At 37.3% G+C, this 16,632-nt stretch overlaps 1 protein-coding gene across 2 annotated transcripts in view; it reads right to left on the bottom strand.

Moving 5' to 3' along the window:
- nkain2 (sodium/potassium transporting ATPase interacting 2) overlaps positions 1 to 16,632 on the bottom strand; it is a 203,542-nt gene that overhangs the window by 87,872 nt on the left and 99,038 nt on the right. For both annotated transcript variants that reach the window (XM_057822650.1, XM_057822651.1), the window contains 2 exons: positions 15,781 to 15,918; positions 15,622 to 15,702 (listed from right to left, as the gene is read on the bottom strand). In XM_057822650.1, the coding sequence (XP_057678633.1) occupies positions 15,622 to 15,702; positions 15,781 to 15,918 (219 nt within the window). The remainder of the gene's footprint in view (positions 1 to 15,621; positions 15,703 to 15,780; positions 15,919 to 16,632) is intronic.

Below are 16,632 nucleotides of genomic sequence, written 5' to 3'. Positions count from 1 at the left end.
TGCCACGATGTGCTGCTTTTGGATGCAATTTCCAGTCAAATGGAAACAACGGGAGTGAAGTGAGTGTTCAAGGTGGAATTATTATTTTTAGTGAATAAATGTGCATAAGTGGAAGCTTCTCCCCCTTTTTGGTCCCTGTATGCACCTTTCCTACCCACCACGCGTTACAACTGGCGCCCGAACATTTTTCCTGGATCCTCAGTCAAGTAAGGGATCCGTCTATTTTCTGGATCCCACGGTCCCACCGCGTCTGCAATATTGGTTTCGGATGTGTCCATTTTTTTGATTCGTCGGTCCCAAACAGCAGCTTTTCGGATCAGTCTGTTTTGTTGAATAGACGGCCTGACACGGCTGCGACATTGCCATGGGATCGGTCTAATTCCTGGATCTTCGAGTGAGTAAAAAACGCGGATTTGGATTACTATTGCTATCTTTTATGTTGGCTATTCTTCGTGGGAGTTCTCCCCAAATCATACTAAATAATTAAAGCACTATGGCATGCTACAGTGACGACAGTGACTATGACGTGGACCTCACAACAATGTTGGAGTTCATCAGGGAACGCGTGTTTGCTTACTGCTGAGCTCCCGAGTGAAGAGTGGTCAAGGTGGAAATATTTTTTGTGAATAAATGTGCATAGTGGAAGCTTCTCCCCTTTTTGGTACTTTTATACACGTATCCTAGCTACCACACGTTACAATGTACACGTCATGGATTACACAAGGTGTGCTCTTTGGCCTGTACTGTATGTAAAGCACACGACAGCTCTGGATGCTAACAATCTACATAATTATATTGGGATAAGTTTGAAAACGAAATATGCTTACCTTGAATATCTGCTAATAAAACCGGACAGCATACACTCTCGCTCCCAACCGGAGTTCCAAACAGGACTCTCTCGCATCACCAGTTTTGCCCAACTTTTGTCTTATCAGGTATTTGCTGCACGCATTTTTCCCTGAAACTCGTCTTGTGAACGACCGACAGTGATGTCCTGCTCTTTACTTTTCAGATCTGGTTCAAATAGGAAGGGTAAAACTGACGACATGTTGGGAAAGCTAACGAGCGACACGCTGGAATTTCGGCAACGGGACCAGTGACGTCACGCACTGCGACGTAATAAGAATGGCGACCTATCATAATAATAATTTTACAAACTTTATTAAAACAAAAAAATTAAGAGGGGTTTTAATATCCAATTATAATAACTCATACTTACATTTATCTTTTAAGAATTACTTGTCTTAAAAGTAGAGGATCCCTTTAAAGAATACAATAAGATAAAAACTTTTTATTCTGCTGAAAGATGAGTCAGTCATTTCTTTTGATCGGGTTTTAGTTTGTCATTTAACATCATCCGTGAATCTTGAAAGATCTGAAAACACTCTCAAACTGCTGCTAGTTTGGCAAACTAATCCCTTCAATTGATTGAATCGTCTTTTTTGAGCCTTTAAAAAGGTTGCAAAAACTAATCGATTAGTGCTGCAATGATTAATCGATTAACTTAAGTAATTCGATGAGAAAAAAGTTTCAAATCAAATTTTGCTGTTCGAGTACTCGTTTAATGAGGGTGGCGTTGCAATTAGAGATGTCCCGACCGGGGCCGATCACGTCATTTTCAAAGTATCGGAATCGGCCAAAAAATATCAGCCATCCCTTTTTTTTAATACATTAGTACATACAATCAAAATTATCGCGTTAATTAATCCCGTTAAAATATTTGACGCAATGAACGCACAAATGCCCCGCTCAAACAGATTAAAATGAGAGCACAGTGAAAGGTGTACTTGTTGTGTTTTTTGGAGTTTTGCCGCCCTCTGCTGGCGCTTGGGTGCAACTGATTTTATAGGCTTCAGCACCCATGAGCATTGTGTAAGTAACTATTGACATCAACAATACTAGTTTATCTTTTTGATTGAAAATGTTACAAATTTTATTAAAAAGAAAACCTGAAGAGGGGTTTTGATATACAAATTTCTATAACTTGTCTTTTTAGAACTACAAGTCTTTCTATCCATGGATCGCTTTAACAGAATGTTAATAATGGTAATGCCATCTTGTTGATTTATTGTTATAATAAAGAAATACAGTACTTATGTACCATATATTGAATGTATATATCCATCTTGTGTCTTATCTTTCCATTCCAACAATAATTTACAGAAAAATATGGCATATTTTATAGATGGTTTGAATTGCGATTAATTGCGATTAATTACGATTAATTAATTTTTAAGCTGTAATTAACTCGATTAAAAATTTTAATCGTTTGACACCCCTAATATATATATATATATATATATCAAAATTATCCCCATAACGGCGGTAATTAATTTTTTAAAAAAATGTATCACGTTAAAATATTTAACGCAATTAATGCATGCGCTGCATGACCCACTCACGCATTGTCGCACTCCATCTGTAAAGGCGCCGTTTGGCCTATATAGAGAGCTAAAAGGCAGCGTAAAATGAGTTGAGTGAATTTTGGCAGCCTTTGGAGCCTTATTTTAATTGGCTAAAGCCTTACAAACCCTCTCCATACGATTAGCAATATCATGGGAAGCAATGTGGGGAAGCAAGGTAGCAACTGATCTTTTTCTTAACACCTTATGTTATTTCCCAACGCAGAGAAGATATATCAATTGGTAGCACTACGCACAGTCATGGTTCCACTTCCCATCATGCATTTGGGCATGGCTACAGTATCATTTACTGAAAGCTCAACAAATACACTAGATGGCAATATTTAGTCATAATATACTAAGTCACAAGTCTTTCTATCTATGGATCCCTCTCACAGAAAGAATGTAAATAATTTAAATGCCATCTTGAAGATTTATTGTCATAATAAACAAATACAGTACTTATGTACTGTATGTTGAATGTATATATTCGTCCTAGTTTTATTCATTTTTTTCTTAATGCATTGCCAAAATGTATATCATCGGGAAAAATTATTGCGAATGATTGGAACTGAATCGGGAGCAAAAAAAAAGCAATCGTCTAAAACGATCGGGATCGGATCAGGAGCAAAAAAACATGATCGGAACAACCCTAATTCACAGTCCAACTTTTCTCAGTGTATAGTTTTTACTTCCAATGCATTTTTCTCGGACATCTATCAACGTCAATGGCAGCCAATGAGTTCATACTGTATCTTCACCGTTCAATACATTTCATCTATCCGTAGCTTTTATCTCTTACCAGACTCATCTTCAAAGCTCCGTGTCATTTTTTACACTTAAAGTAGCTTAACTCGTCGCCCCGAGCCCCAATTTCATTTTTAATTTCCAGGGTGCTCACTTTGTTTTTCTTAGGGTTACCACGGTAACCCGGTTAAACTCACTGACACCCCGCTCACCGCTCGGGTTTAGCCCCGAGATGAGCCGTTAAGGCAACATTAAAGCGAAGGGAGCGCCTGTGTTGAGCCAACACTCGTTACCGCTAATAGCCTGCGAGTGCAAACGCTAATGAGCCTTTAAACAGGAGGCTGTTTTCTAAGTTTTATTGTGAAGGAATTCCTTAAAGTCTGCCTTTTTAATGCGAAACTAACACATTTTTATTGCCGATTTATTTGTTCGACGGCTAGCGTCGTTTGACATGCGATCCGGCGTAATGGGTCAGTCAACGAGCTCGGGGACTGCTGCTGAAGGATTTGAATAACAGCTGGTGATGTGGGGGTGCACCCCCTTCCTCGGTGCACCCCCCTCTATGATAACTAGGTCAAGGTTAATGTGCCCTTGAGCGTTATACACACACTGCTCTGGTCATTAAAAAAAACAAAAAAACTGCAGCATGCGTTTTTATTGCGGCTGACTCGGATTGGTCGGCGTTTAATTGATGAAGGCGCACCTAATTGGCAGGGGGGCTAGTTTGATAACAGATGTGTTGAGACCTCTCTGCAGCCCGTGTTTTTCTTTACGGAAGGGTGATAAACGTCAGCTTGATGTGGTTTGATAGCATGTTTGCTTGCAGTGGCTTTTGTTAGCGGGACGCGTGGCTGTCATTACACTGTAGTTGCATCAATTATGTGACCAGGCATGGTAAATTGAGCCGCAGTGGGACAATTTTTAGAAGGGAGAATTTGGTATAAAAGCCTAAAAGTATAGCTTTCCAATGACATATAGACCATTTTTCTGACGTCCTGACTTGACATTACTTCACCAGACGATGCGATTTGCGATCCAAAGCTCATGATAATGTAATGATTATTTAGGGTGATCAAATGTCCTCTTTTGGCCGGACAAGTCCTACTTTCACGCAGTATCCTTGTCGTCCGGGTGGTTTTATAAATTCATAAAAATGTCCGGTTTTTAGAATTTTTCACGGGACCAATTTGAAGAGAATTCCTCCAGCCGCTGGGTGGCAGCAGTTGACATGGCTCCTACTAGAAGGGAGGGAAGGAGTAGTTCTTCTTGTTTTTGTTGGCAGTTTACACCTATCTTGAGGCGTTACCGTCATCTACTGGGTTGACGATTTGGCCACAACGCCTGCCGAGTTGTTAAGTTTTTTACGATAAATACGGATATAATGGCAACTGTTGACTTCTGTCGGCGCTTTGACTGTAAAATCCCGTTTGGTGTCGCATCGTTGCGCTGCCGATGATTGTAAACTTTTACAGCTAAGTTTGATTTTTGCCTCAGCTAACTATCAGTAAGCTAAACCACGCTAGGCATTATGGGAAACGTAATTTTGAACTGCTACGTTTGGAAACATGCTGGTTGAATAGTATGTCAGTTTTTTTCGGTTATTGTTTGTGTGCAATCTAGAACATTGAATGAGAATATCAATTGAATGGTAATAACAATTTGTCAAGGACAATTGTCACTATAGTAATTTATAAAATGTTTAGTTGGCACAGAGCCTACTGTGTGTATGTTTATTGACTGGACTACATTTCCATGGGTCTGCATTTTATATATATATATATATATTAGGCCTGAACGATATATCGTTTAAACATCGCCATCGCGATGTGCGCATGTGCAATAGTCCCATCGCAAGGACGTGCGATAGTTTTTTAATTTCATTTTTTTTAATCCACAAACGTTTGTTTTGAGGAAGGAGAGGGGAAAAAAGCGCACAGTTTCTCTTTCTCTCCAGCAAGTCATCGGCTCCTCCCCCTCCCCCTGCAACAGCGGAGTGGAGGGAGGAGGGGCCGAACAGCAGAGCGGAGGGAGGAGGGCCCGTTCTCAAAGTGAAAGCAAGCAATCAACACGTTGGAGGAGCAAGGAAGACTGTATCCAAAAGGAGTTTTGGAAGTATTTTGGCAAGAACAAGACTATAAGGGACAAAAAACAGCCCTGTCGACAGTGCCTCGCCATGGTTGCCTCAACAAGAAGTAATCTGTCAAACATGTGGGACCATTTAAAACGCAGGTATCTATGCATTCCTGCTACGAGCTCCCCATCAGAGGCTTTTTAGCACAGGTGGGAACATTGTTAAATGCCAACGTTCTTGTCTCAAGCCTGCTATAGTGGATAAACTAATAGTCTTGGCCAAAAACCTATGAGACCCAGTTGAGAATTGCTGAGCAAGGAAGGTGGACGATATGCAGACAAATACATAACACAGCTGAAGGAATGTCTTTTCTTTCTATTCATGTGACAGCTATCAGGAAGGCAGGAAATTTGGGAGTTAAAATGGTTCTGTTATTCATCACAGTTATTTGCAGTTATTCAGTTCAATTATTTATAGGTTCAATTGAGTTTATTTCTTTTATATTTAAATTTATTGTAAACCGTATTTTTCAAATAACTATAGTACAGCTGCACATAAAGTTTTGATACTTAATATTTTTGTTGAAATATTTTTACAACTTTGTTGCCGTTTTGCAGTTTTATATTGTTATATTTTGTGTAAACAACTCAGGGGACTAATGCACTTGCACTTTTATTAGTCAGATTTAATATTTAAGTTCAAATATGTTGACAACTTTGTTGTTTAACTGAGGTTTTTATGTATTGTTATAGTTTGTGAACTCTTTTGTCATATTTAATATTTTTGTTCAAATATGTTGACAACTTTGTTGTTTTACTGAGGTTTTTATTTATTGTTATAGTTTGTGAACAACTCTTTTATTTGTCATATTTAATATTTTTGTTCAAATATGTTGACAACTTTGTTGTTATTTTACAGAAGTTTTTATTTATTGTTATATTTTGTCAAAAACTTAGGGGACTAATGCACCTGCTCTTTTATTTATCATTTAATGTATTTGCTGCTGTTGAAGTGTAAAATATTGTATTCAATAAATGATCTATTTTGTGCAGACATGACTTCCTGGATACCTTCATACAGAAATCTTCATCATTCACAAATTAAACGGTATTATATGAATACACTGTGGTCACGGTGTGTTATGTAAAGTATTTCCAAACAGCTATTCAAGTCATTTATTGAAAATTTCTTTAAAAAAGATAGATCTTTTTTTTTTTTTAATATCGCAATATAATATCGCAATATATTGCAAACCTAAAAAAAATCGCAACAATAGTTTTTTCCAATATCGTTCAGGCCTAATATATATATATATATATATATATATATATATATATATATATATATATATATATATATATATATATATATACATATATATATATATTTATATGTTAGGGCTGTCAAAATTATCGTGTTAACGGGCAGTAATTAATTTTCTAAATTAATCACGTTAAGATATTTTACGCAATTAACGCACATGTCCCGCTCAGACAGATTTTAATGTCAGTAGAGTGAAATGCCCACTTGTTAATTGTGTTTTATGGAGTTTTGCCGCCCTCTGCTGGCGCTTGGGTGCGACTGATTTTATAGGCTTCAGCACCTATGAGCATTGTGTAAGTAATTATTGACATCAACAATGGCGGGCTACTAGTTTATTTTTTGATTGAAAATTTTACAAATTTTATTAAAACGAAAACATTAAGAGGGGTTTTAATACAAAATTTCTATAACTTGTACTAACATTTATCTTTTAAGAACTACAAGCCTTTCTATCCATGGATCGCTTTAACAGAATGTTAATATTGTTAATGTCATCTTGTTGATTTATTTTTATAATAAACAAATACAGTCCTTATGTACCATATGTTGAATGTATATATATCCATCTTGTCTTATCTTTCCATTCCAACAATTTATTTTACAGAATATATGTATAATTTACAGAAAAATATGGCATATTTTATAGATGGTTTGAATTGCGATTAATTGTGATTAATTACGATTAATTAATTTTTAAGCCGTAATTAACTCGATTAAAAATTTAATCGTTTGACAGCCCAAATTAAATATATATATATATATATATATATATATATATATATATATATATATATATATATAATTTTTTTTTTTTTTTTTTTTTTTCAAAATGCATTTTTCCATCCAGAGTGAGGGGGCACACTGTAAATATATTAAAGTGATATAGGCATCTTTGAGAGAACTTCGAGTATAATTCAAGTATCAAGATACTTGAGGCCGGGCTGAGTGTCCTCTTCTTTGGAAATCAAAATATGGTCACTCTAGATTATTGTTATATTATTTATGGCGATACAACAGTTATAGATTCATGGGTCAGGAAATCCATCTACGATATTCCCCGAAACAATTTTTTTCCATCTTCATCTGTCTTGTTCAGCTGCTTAGAGACAGAGAATGGGAATCTTGAGTGTCTTTATGGTCTGAGCAGTATTAATGTATCACATGGGAGTTTAACTCATTCACTCCCTGCCATTTTCACCGGAGCGAGGCCCTTCGCTCCCAGCCGTTTTACTTGATTTTGATTGATTTTGCAAGGCCCACAGAAAATTCTATTCTATTGCTCTATAAACATGGAACCCACCAAAAGAAAGATTAGACTCTCTTCTTTCAGCAGAAAAAAAGTTAGTTCATATCTTTTTCCATTCTTTAGAAATCAGCATTAGAAAATAGCTTAGCTTGAGCAATTTTCCAATTTCTGATGAAAAAACGGAGAAATTGAGCTTTTTGTGAAAGCATACATTTCAAACAAAACTTTGATTTATACACAGCTATTTTATGCTTTAGTTACATCCCAAACATCTGAACATTGTTTTCCTTTTACAAAATAAGATAAACAACGAGACAAATAGAGCTTTTTATAGCAAAGTAACAATTTATTTACACATAACTAACTGAAAGATGAAGCTGTTCTGGCTGCAACAGCCGGTAAAACTTTTCCATCATCGCCGCCTGTCTCATAAAGATGAATTTTTTTGAGTCCCTGCGGGCTCTGCTCGCAAGCAGCACAGACTCAAAGGCTACGTCCGCTGCACTAGTGGTCCCGGTCGTTCTACTCAGTCGTCTAGCGCCTGGCATCCCGGGCGTCCAACCGTTTGTTATGCTCGGTCGTCCGCCGCCTGGCATCCATTTGGTCGTCTTCCACCAGTGCCCGGCCCTGCGGCTTGGCCATTCGTTGCCATTGAATCGGGTTGCTGGTCTTACCAAATGCGCTACTGCCCTCCAGTGGCCAATTTTATTGCTTTAAAATTGATTTTCAGCTTTGTGCTTTGGAGCTCAACTGAATCACAACCAAGAAATGTTATTTAAAAAAAAACAAAAAAAAAACGTAAAAGACGTATAAATTAGGGCTGTCAAAATTATCGCGTTAATGCGCGGTAATTAATTTTTTAAATGAATCACGTTAAAATATTTGACGCAATTAACGCACATGTCCCGCTCAGACAGTATTCTGCCTTTTGGTAAGTTTTACAGCAAGGCTTTTTGTGCTGTCTAACAGCGAACTCTTGTGGTCGCTTTGCGACATGGTTTATTGTTTTCTTGCCAGTTCAATATGGCTGCACGATGTCTCGGGCTGATGCCTACGTTGTAATGTTGTGCTTATATGATCCTTGGACAAGATTTGTCCGTAAGTATGGTTGTTGTAAAGAATGTACATATTATGTTAGTAAGCGAAATGTTATATTTTTTGTATGAGACGCTTTTTGTTTATGTTTAGTGAACCTGTATAGCGTGCTAAGCTAACGTTGTTGCTAATGCAATGCTTGTGTACTTTTTTTTTTGTAGTTTTACAACGGTCTAAAGAGGACAATGGTTTGAGGCCATTTTATTCATAAATCAGATGAAAAAGGAAGAAGTCTGATTATTAAGGCGTCGTTCACTAGCTGTCTAGCTTTGGAAAAAGTAGATGCTTCGGAGTGAGGACAGCATAGACAGATTTAAATGACAGTAGAGTGAAATGCCCACTACAGTCCTTATGTACCGTATGTTGATTGTATTTATTTTACAGAATATATATATAATTTACAGAAAAATATGGCAAATTTTATAGATGGTTTGAATTGCGATTAATTGCGATTAATTACGATTAATTGATTTTTAAGACGTAATTAATTCGATTAAAAATTTTAATCGTTTGACAGCCCTAGTATAAATACGTCTTTGGGACACTGAAACAATTAAAAATACAACGTATTTAGACGTTTTTGGGAGCAAATGAGTTAATATACTTCCATTGTGGTTGTTCATTACGTTTTATTTAGTAGGACAAAGCAGGACCATCCGCACCCCCATTAACCAGCCCTCAGGGTAGGGATGAGGGGACGCGCCAAAACCCGCTAGGGCTGAACGATAGTGGAAAATACTGACATTGTGACTTTTTGGAGGGTTGCGATATTACTAATATGTTGGTGCTATCGTCAGCTAGATGTATTTCCGGTTGACACCATGTGGGGGGCCTGTTGACCAGGTAAAGAAGGGGTGGGGGGTGGGGAAGTCTATAAGCCAGACATGTCCAAAGTCCGGCCCGGGGGCCAAATGCAGCCCATGGTCAAATTTCATCCGGCCCCCAGCCTCTGTCATAAAATCAATAACATCTGGCCCGCACGCAGACTTAATAAACTGCAACCAGCATATGAAGCAGCTTACACACGAAATGCTGCTCCTCATTTACCCACTAAAAGGCAGCAGCACTTTAACCCTTTATTGCCAAATGTATCACATTTGATACACCTAAAATTTCATGATTTTCAGACTAATTTAGAATTTTGACATTTCTTTTTGAAAAAAAAAAAAAAAAATGATGGATGCAAGTCAAAACATGCATCTGCAGGTTCCATGAGAAAAAAAAACATGATTTAGCATGGGTTATAGATATTAGAGCGCTTATTACACATATTCATTTTGACTTTTCACAAATTTGAAAAAAAAGGTTTCATTAGGACCTTATTTTTCAAATTTTGGGATTCTCTGATAATTGCTTCATGTTGCAGGTATTTAAGGGCTAAGCAACATTACTCTGTGTGACCCTCTACTTCCAATTTCCTAAAATGGCGACGATCGACAAAAAAAGTTGACTGTGACGGCCGACGCTTCAAGGATAGGTGGAAATTGAACAATTTCTTCACTAAAATACGCAACAACTGTGTCTTGCCTCATTTGCAAAGAGACAGTCGCTGTTTTTAAAGATTTCAATGTGAGGCGATATTACCAAACAAGACACGCTGACATGTACGACAAGATTACGGGGAAGATACGCAGCGAGAAATTGAACCAACTTGAAGCTAGTTTAATTTCACAGCAGTAGTATTTCGCAAGAGCCCGAGAGACGAAAGAGAACGCAGCAAAGGCTAGTTGCAAGATTGTTGAAATTATTCATTAAAAAAATAATAAAGCAAATGTGACACACTGAATGGCTTGCTAACTTTTGCTTCAATATATTGTTCTACGTAAAGGACGTCAGCCAAGGTCGGCCCCCCACATTTCTACCACGCCAAATCTGGCCCCCTTTGCAAAAAGTTTGGACACCCCTGCTATAAGCTAAGTGAATGGGAGGGGTAGAGTGTAAAAAAAATCAACTCTGTGATCTAGAACCCAGTAATCGTGTGAATCCCTTGTGAGTGTAAGCCTGTTGGCAACCGACCTTACGCCGCCCCACCGCCAGTCCCGGCACCGGAACCCCCACCCGAGCTCGCCCAATCACATCCAGCTGCACGCGAGACCCAACAAACACGCGACAGCCACGCAGACGAGTGAAGACACCGCGCAGGCGCAGAGTAGCCCATCCCTCATCCCACAGCCCAGCAAAGGAGCCATCGTCACCCCCCGGGATCCAGGGTGGTCCCCTGGGCCACCCGCGCTCCCATCAACTGGCTCTCAGGGATAGGAAGAGGGGACGCACCACCAACCCACACTCGCCACCGACAACCAAGACGAAGATGAAGCCCCGCCCTGGGAACCCGAAAAGTATGGTTCCAAACTACCACCCAATTACTGTGGCTACTAGTTCCCTGACTGGCAGCCACTACCCAGTACTGTGATGGGGTTGTGTGGGTAGGGTAGTGCAGTGTATGCACTAAAATACGAGAAATTCATCAGTTTTGAACATTTTTACCTCGTGAACGTAGGATCTTTTTGTGCAACTTCCGTCTCATGCCAGTGTCACATATGGCTGAAAATGATGGGATTACAGGATTGATTATCAGGGTATGCCATCAATTCGAGAGATGGCCATTCAAGGCTGTGTTACAGTGTTTGCAAAGCTAATTCCAGACAATAAGGATTTCTTTTATGATGTGCGCACAAAAAAAAAAAGAAGAAAAATCCAGGCAACTAGAGACTGTTCAAATAGGCCCCCAGAAACAGTCTAGTGGAAATAATATTGGGAAAAAAAATCAATGCAGCTGTTTTTTTCCCCTCTTCAAAACAGACTACGGGGAGATTTTATTAAATTGTTGAGAGTAACTTTGTGGCATAGTTGGAATGCCGACATCAAAGTCTCTTATGTGCGAGAGATGAAATACAGTACCAATGGGAAAAATAAACTCACTCAAAAATGAAGCATTTGTATTCATGTAACAATTCCAACTCAAATATCAATGCGATGATGCTTGATTGCCACCACGTTTCGCCCTCAGCTCGATAAAAATCATTTCCACTGAAAAATTGCTATTCCCCCCCCCCCCCATTCTATTCATTCATCACCACCGACTGCAATCAAGCTCAATCAACACTGATTTCTTGTGTTTATGGAAGCGCTGATTGGGCCTAATTAATTGCCCAAGTAGATCATCCGCGATTCCAATCAACTCATTTTACCGACGCTGAATTGTAAATATTGTGAACTGTTGTAAAGGCCAGAAAAAGTTATTATGGGCTTGTTTATGACCGGATTTTATTGTCAGCTTTCAATGTAACTCCAAGTAACGAAACATATTTACAGAAAATAGTCAAGATAACTGGTGTTCCTCATTAGGCATCTCTATCTTATCTTATGAACATATTCGTTTTGATTGAATGACTTTGACGGTGATAGACCTCAATCCATTTTGACCGGGATGGGCGAATGAACGTTCGTCAGTTAGTGAAAAAGACTCCTGCAAATTAAGGTAATTTGTAAGTCATTGGCCGGCATTGACGGCGATGGACATTCAATCCATTTGAAATAGGGCTGTCAAAATTATCGTGTTAACGGGCGGTAATTAATTTGTTTAATTAATCACGTTAAAATATTTGACGCAATTAACGCACATGCCCCGCTCAAACAGATTAAAATCACAGTACAGTGTAATGTCGGCTTGTTACTTGTTTTTTGGTGTTTGGCGCCCTCTGCTGGCGCTTGGGTCCAACGGATTTTATGGGTTAGTACCATGAGTGAGCATGGTGTAATTATTGACATCAACAATAGCAAGCTACTAGTTTATTTTTTGATTGAAAATTTTACAAATTTTTATCGAACGAAAACATTAAGAGGGGTTTTAATATAAAATTTCTATAACTTGTACTAACATTTATCTTTTAAGAACTAAAATTCTTTCTATCCATGGATTGCTTTAACAGAATGTTAATATTAATGCCATCTTGTTGATTTATTGTTATAATAAACAAATACAATACTTATGTACCGTATGTTGAATGTATATATCCGTCTTGTGTCTTATCTTTCCATTCCAACAATAATTTACAGAAAAATATGGCATATTTTATAGATGGTTTGAATTATGATGAATTACGATTAATTAATTTTTAAGCTGTAATTAACTCGATTAAAAATTTTAATCGTTTGACAGCCCTAATTTGAACCAAAATGAAAACAATGAATCATCTAGTAATTACACTCTGAAATGATCTATTTTTCAAACTCATCAAAAAAATGTCGCCATAGCACCCTAAATTTGAGGTCATTTTCATTTAACTTATTGGTTCCTATTGACAGCGATGGACATCGAGTCCATTTGAACTTTTTTTTTTCTTTTTTCTTTTTTTTTTTCTTTTCTAATTTTTTTTCTTTTCTAAATCAATGAACTAATAATTATCTGTAATTAATCTAATTAATCTCGGTTTAATCTCACTTGAATATCGCTGAAAATCAATTTGAGTTCATTTTCTTTTTACTACAGTTGTCCGATAATAACTTTTTTCACCAATAACCAATATCCCGATGTTGTCCAACTCCAAAATCCGATACCGATATATGCAGTCGTGGACTTAACATATTACTGCTAATTGTACTGTGATGCTCCATTGGATGCTTTAATAATAATGAGGCCACAAAGAATAAAAAATACATAAAGTACTATACAATATAAGGTAATAAACGCCAAGATGCATTTTCCTGGATTTTTGCACAGATTTTTAATTATTATTATGTGTTTTAATAAGGGCTGTCGAACGATTAAATTTTTTAATCGAGTTAATCACAGCTTAAAAATTAATCGTAATTAATCGCAATTCAAACCATCTATAAAATATGCCATATTTTTCTGTAAATTATTGTTAGAATGGAAAGTTAAGACACAAGACGGATATATACATTCAACATACTGTACATAAGTACTGTATTTGTTTATTATAACAATAAATCAACAAGATGGCATTAACATTATTAACATTCTGTTAAAGTGATCAACGGATAGAAAGACTTGAAGTTCTTAAAAGATAAATGTTAGTATAAATTATAGAAATTTTATATTAAAACCCCTCTTAATGTTTTTGTTTTAATAAAGTTTGTAATATTTTCAATCAAAAAATAAACTAGTAGCTCGCCATTGTTGATGTCAATAATGATTAGGGTGCTGAAACCCATAAAATAAGTCGCACCCAAGTGCCAGCCGAGGGCGGCAAATCACCAAAAAACACAAGTAACAAGTGAAAATTACACTTTGCTGTCATTTTAATCTGTTTGAGCGGGGCTGCACGCGGCTGGTGTGCATTTGCTGATTGACTCTAACGCGGTGTTTCACTGCGTTCTTGCCGTGGCCACGTTGTCGCGCCGTTGACGTTTCTGGATTATACTGTCCTACCGTGTTGGTCCTCATTATAGTAGAGAAGACGGAGTAAATATAATCTACACGAAAGAAACTGTAACCCGATCGACTCACAGCCTCGAAAAGTAAGGGTTATATTATGTCAGAAACTCGTTCGGTACGCGTCCGTTCCGAACCGAGCACCACGTACCAAAACGGTTCAATACTATTACATGTACCGTTACACCCTTACAGTAGTGCTGCAACGATTAATCGATTAACTCGATTATTCGATTAGAAAAAAAAAGATTTGAATTAAATTTTGTTGCTTCGAGTATTTGTTTAATTAAGGTGGCGTTGTAATGGTTTGTAAAGAAAGTGTTTGCATTTAGCTTTATTGATTTGGGTGGATACACTGTCCTCTAGTCTGCCTCATTTCACATGGCTGAATCCAGCTGCTCCCTGTTAAGACCAACCGAAGCAAAGTTTTTTTTAATGCATTTGTATTTTAGTTTATAAGTATATTTAGCCGTTTTTTGTGGGAATATGTGTCTGAACCATTTGTTAAGAGCATTGTAAAAAAAAATTTAAAAAACTATAGCATTTAAGCTAGCTTAGCCAATTGTTCTTTTGTTGTACATCGATCGTCATTTATTTATTTTTTTATACTGTTTGAGGCTCAGCTCAGGTATTTTAATTTTTTATATTCCTTATCCGATTACTCGATTATTCAAACTAAATAGTTCATCGATTAATCGACTAATAAAATAATTGATAGCTGCAGCCCTACCTTACAGTTTACATTATTTTATTGCGATGTTTTTCCTTATTCAGATTTGTTTCAAGACTACAGTTACAGTTAGACTTCACTTTGATGGCTAATGCGGTTATTGCAATTTTGTTGTTTTATCACAATAGATTGGTTTATTTACATTTCAAAAACCAGAAGCCATTCATTTACGAATGTGATTGCACTTTAGTTTACATATTTAAATGTTCAGATATTAAGATTTGAATGAGGCAAAATAACATGCTTTTCTCTCAAATATATTGTTATAATCATTTGTTTTCGGATGTACTGTAATTATTTTCTGTATGAAAATTAATTTGGTGTTCAAAAAGTCTTTTTTCAAACTTGAGTCTTGAAAAAGAGGGGGTCGTCTTATAATCAGGGCCGCCTTTTATTCGGCCCAACACGGTAATGTAATTAATCTCATGTTTATTATCACCTAATAATTGTTGAAAAGCGCCTTGAACTCACTTAAACATGATCATTTGCTGCCTTCCTCTCCCAGTTAAAGAGAAAAATGGACTGTTGCGCCTTGTCGGCTACTGTATTTCAGGAGCAACTATGGTAAAAGATGAAAGGAAAAAAAATAAAAGGACAACGAAATGTTACCTTGGACAGCTCGCCGACCTCCAGGTAAAAACAGATAATGAAAACATTCCAGGTCATCCAGATGACCAGCCAGACCGCGTACTGTGGAGAAGAAAGGCATGTGTGGGACTCAACATTGACAAAAACTTATTTTTCACCAAATCATTGTATTAAACCTACCCCGGTAACATAGCGCGGCCTAAATTGGATGGTGCCGAACAAGCCCAAGATGACCACGATGATGTGCAGAAAGTTGGTCAAAATGGGTGCCCATTGGTAGCCCAGGAAGTCGATGATCTGACGTTCTAAGACGCTCACCTGTCAGGGACAGATGACAAAAGACATTAGTGGAGTTGAATGATTTTCTCCTATACAAACATCGCAAGTGTGTCCGCAGATCTACATTAGTGTTTTGTTGAACAAATAAAACTGGACAAGAATTCAGAATGAGCTCAACCCACAAATGAATTCGTTGTGGGAAACAGCAGCAACGAGATTGTGTTAACGACTAAAGCTTTTATCATTATTACAAAATTGAAGTGTAATCAGTAATCTCTTATGTGGTCTGACTGTGTTAGCGCTCATAGGCCCACGTGTGCAAAATTGCACCGCCATACCAGCTGTGCTTGTTAACTCATTTGCCGCCATTGACGGCGAGGGACAAAAGAAATGAAAAAATTGATGAACTAAAAAAGAATCGTGTCGAATTTATTAATCTACTGTCATTTTTGGACATTAAGATGCACCTGACTATAAGACGCCACTAGAGCTGGGAATCTTTGGGCACCTAACGATTTGATTACGATTCAGAGGCTCCGATTCGATTAGTGATGCATCCCCCCTTTTTTTTTTTTCCATTGAAGGTGCGCCCTATAATTCGTTGCGCCTTATAGTGCGGAAAATACAGTAGTTAATCTCACTTGTAGTCTCACTTAAAAATAACTTGAAAGTGCCACCAATATAATGTCATTTTCATTTAACAAATTAAAAGTAGGGCTGTCAAACGATTAAAATTTTTAACCGAGTTAATCA

This window comes from Corythoichthys intestinalis, chromosome 19, assembly GCF_030265065.1.
Source record: "Corythoichthys intestinalis isolate RoL2023-P3 chromosome 19, ASM3026506v1, whole genome shotgun sequence".
Taxonomy (NCBI): Eukaryota; Metazoa; Chordata; class Actinopteri; order Syngnathiformes; family Syngnathidae; genus Corythoichthys; species Corythoichthys intestinalis.
Note: the sequence above shows the minus strand (reverse complement) of the source record. Positions and strands in the feature narration are given on the sequence as shown.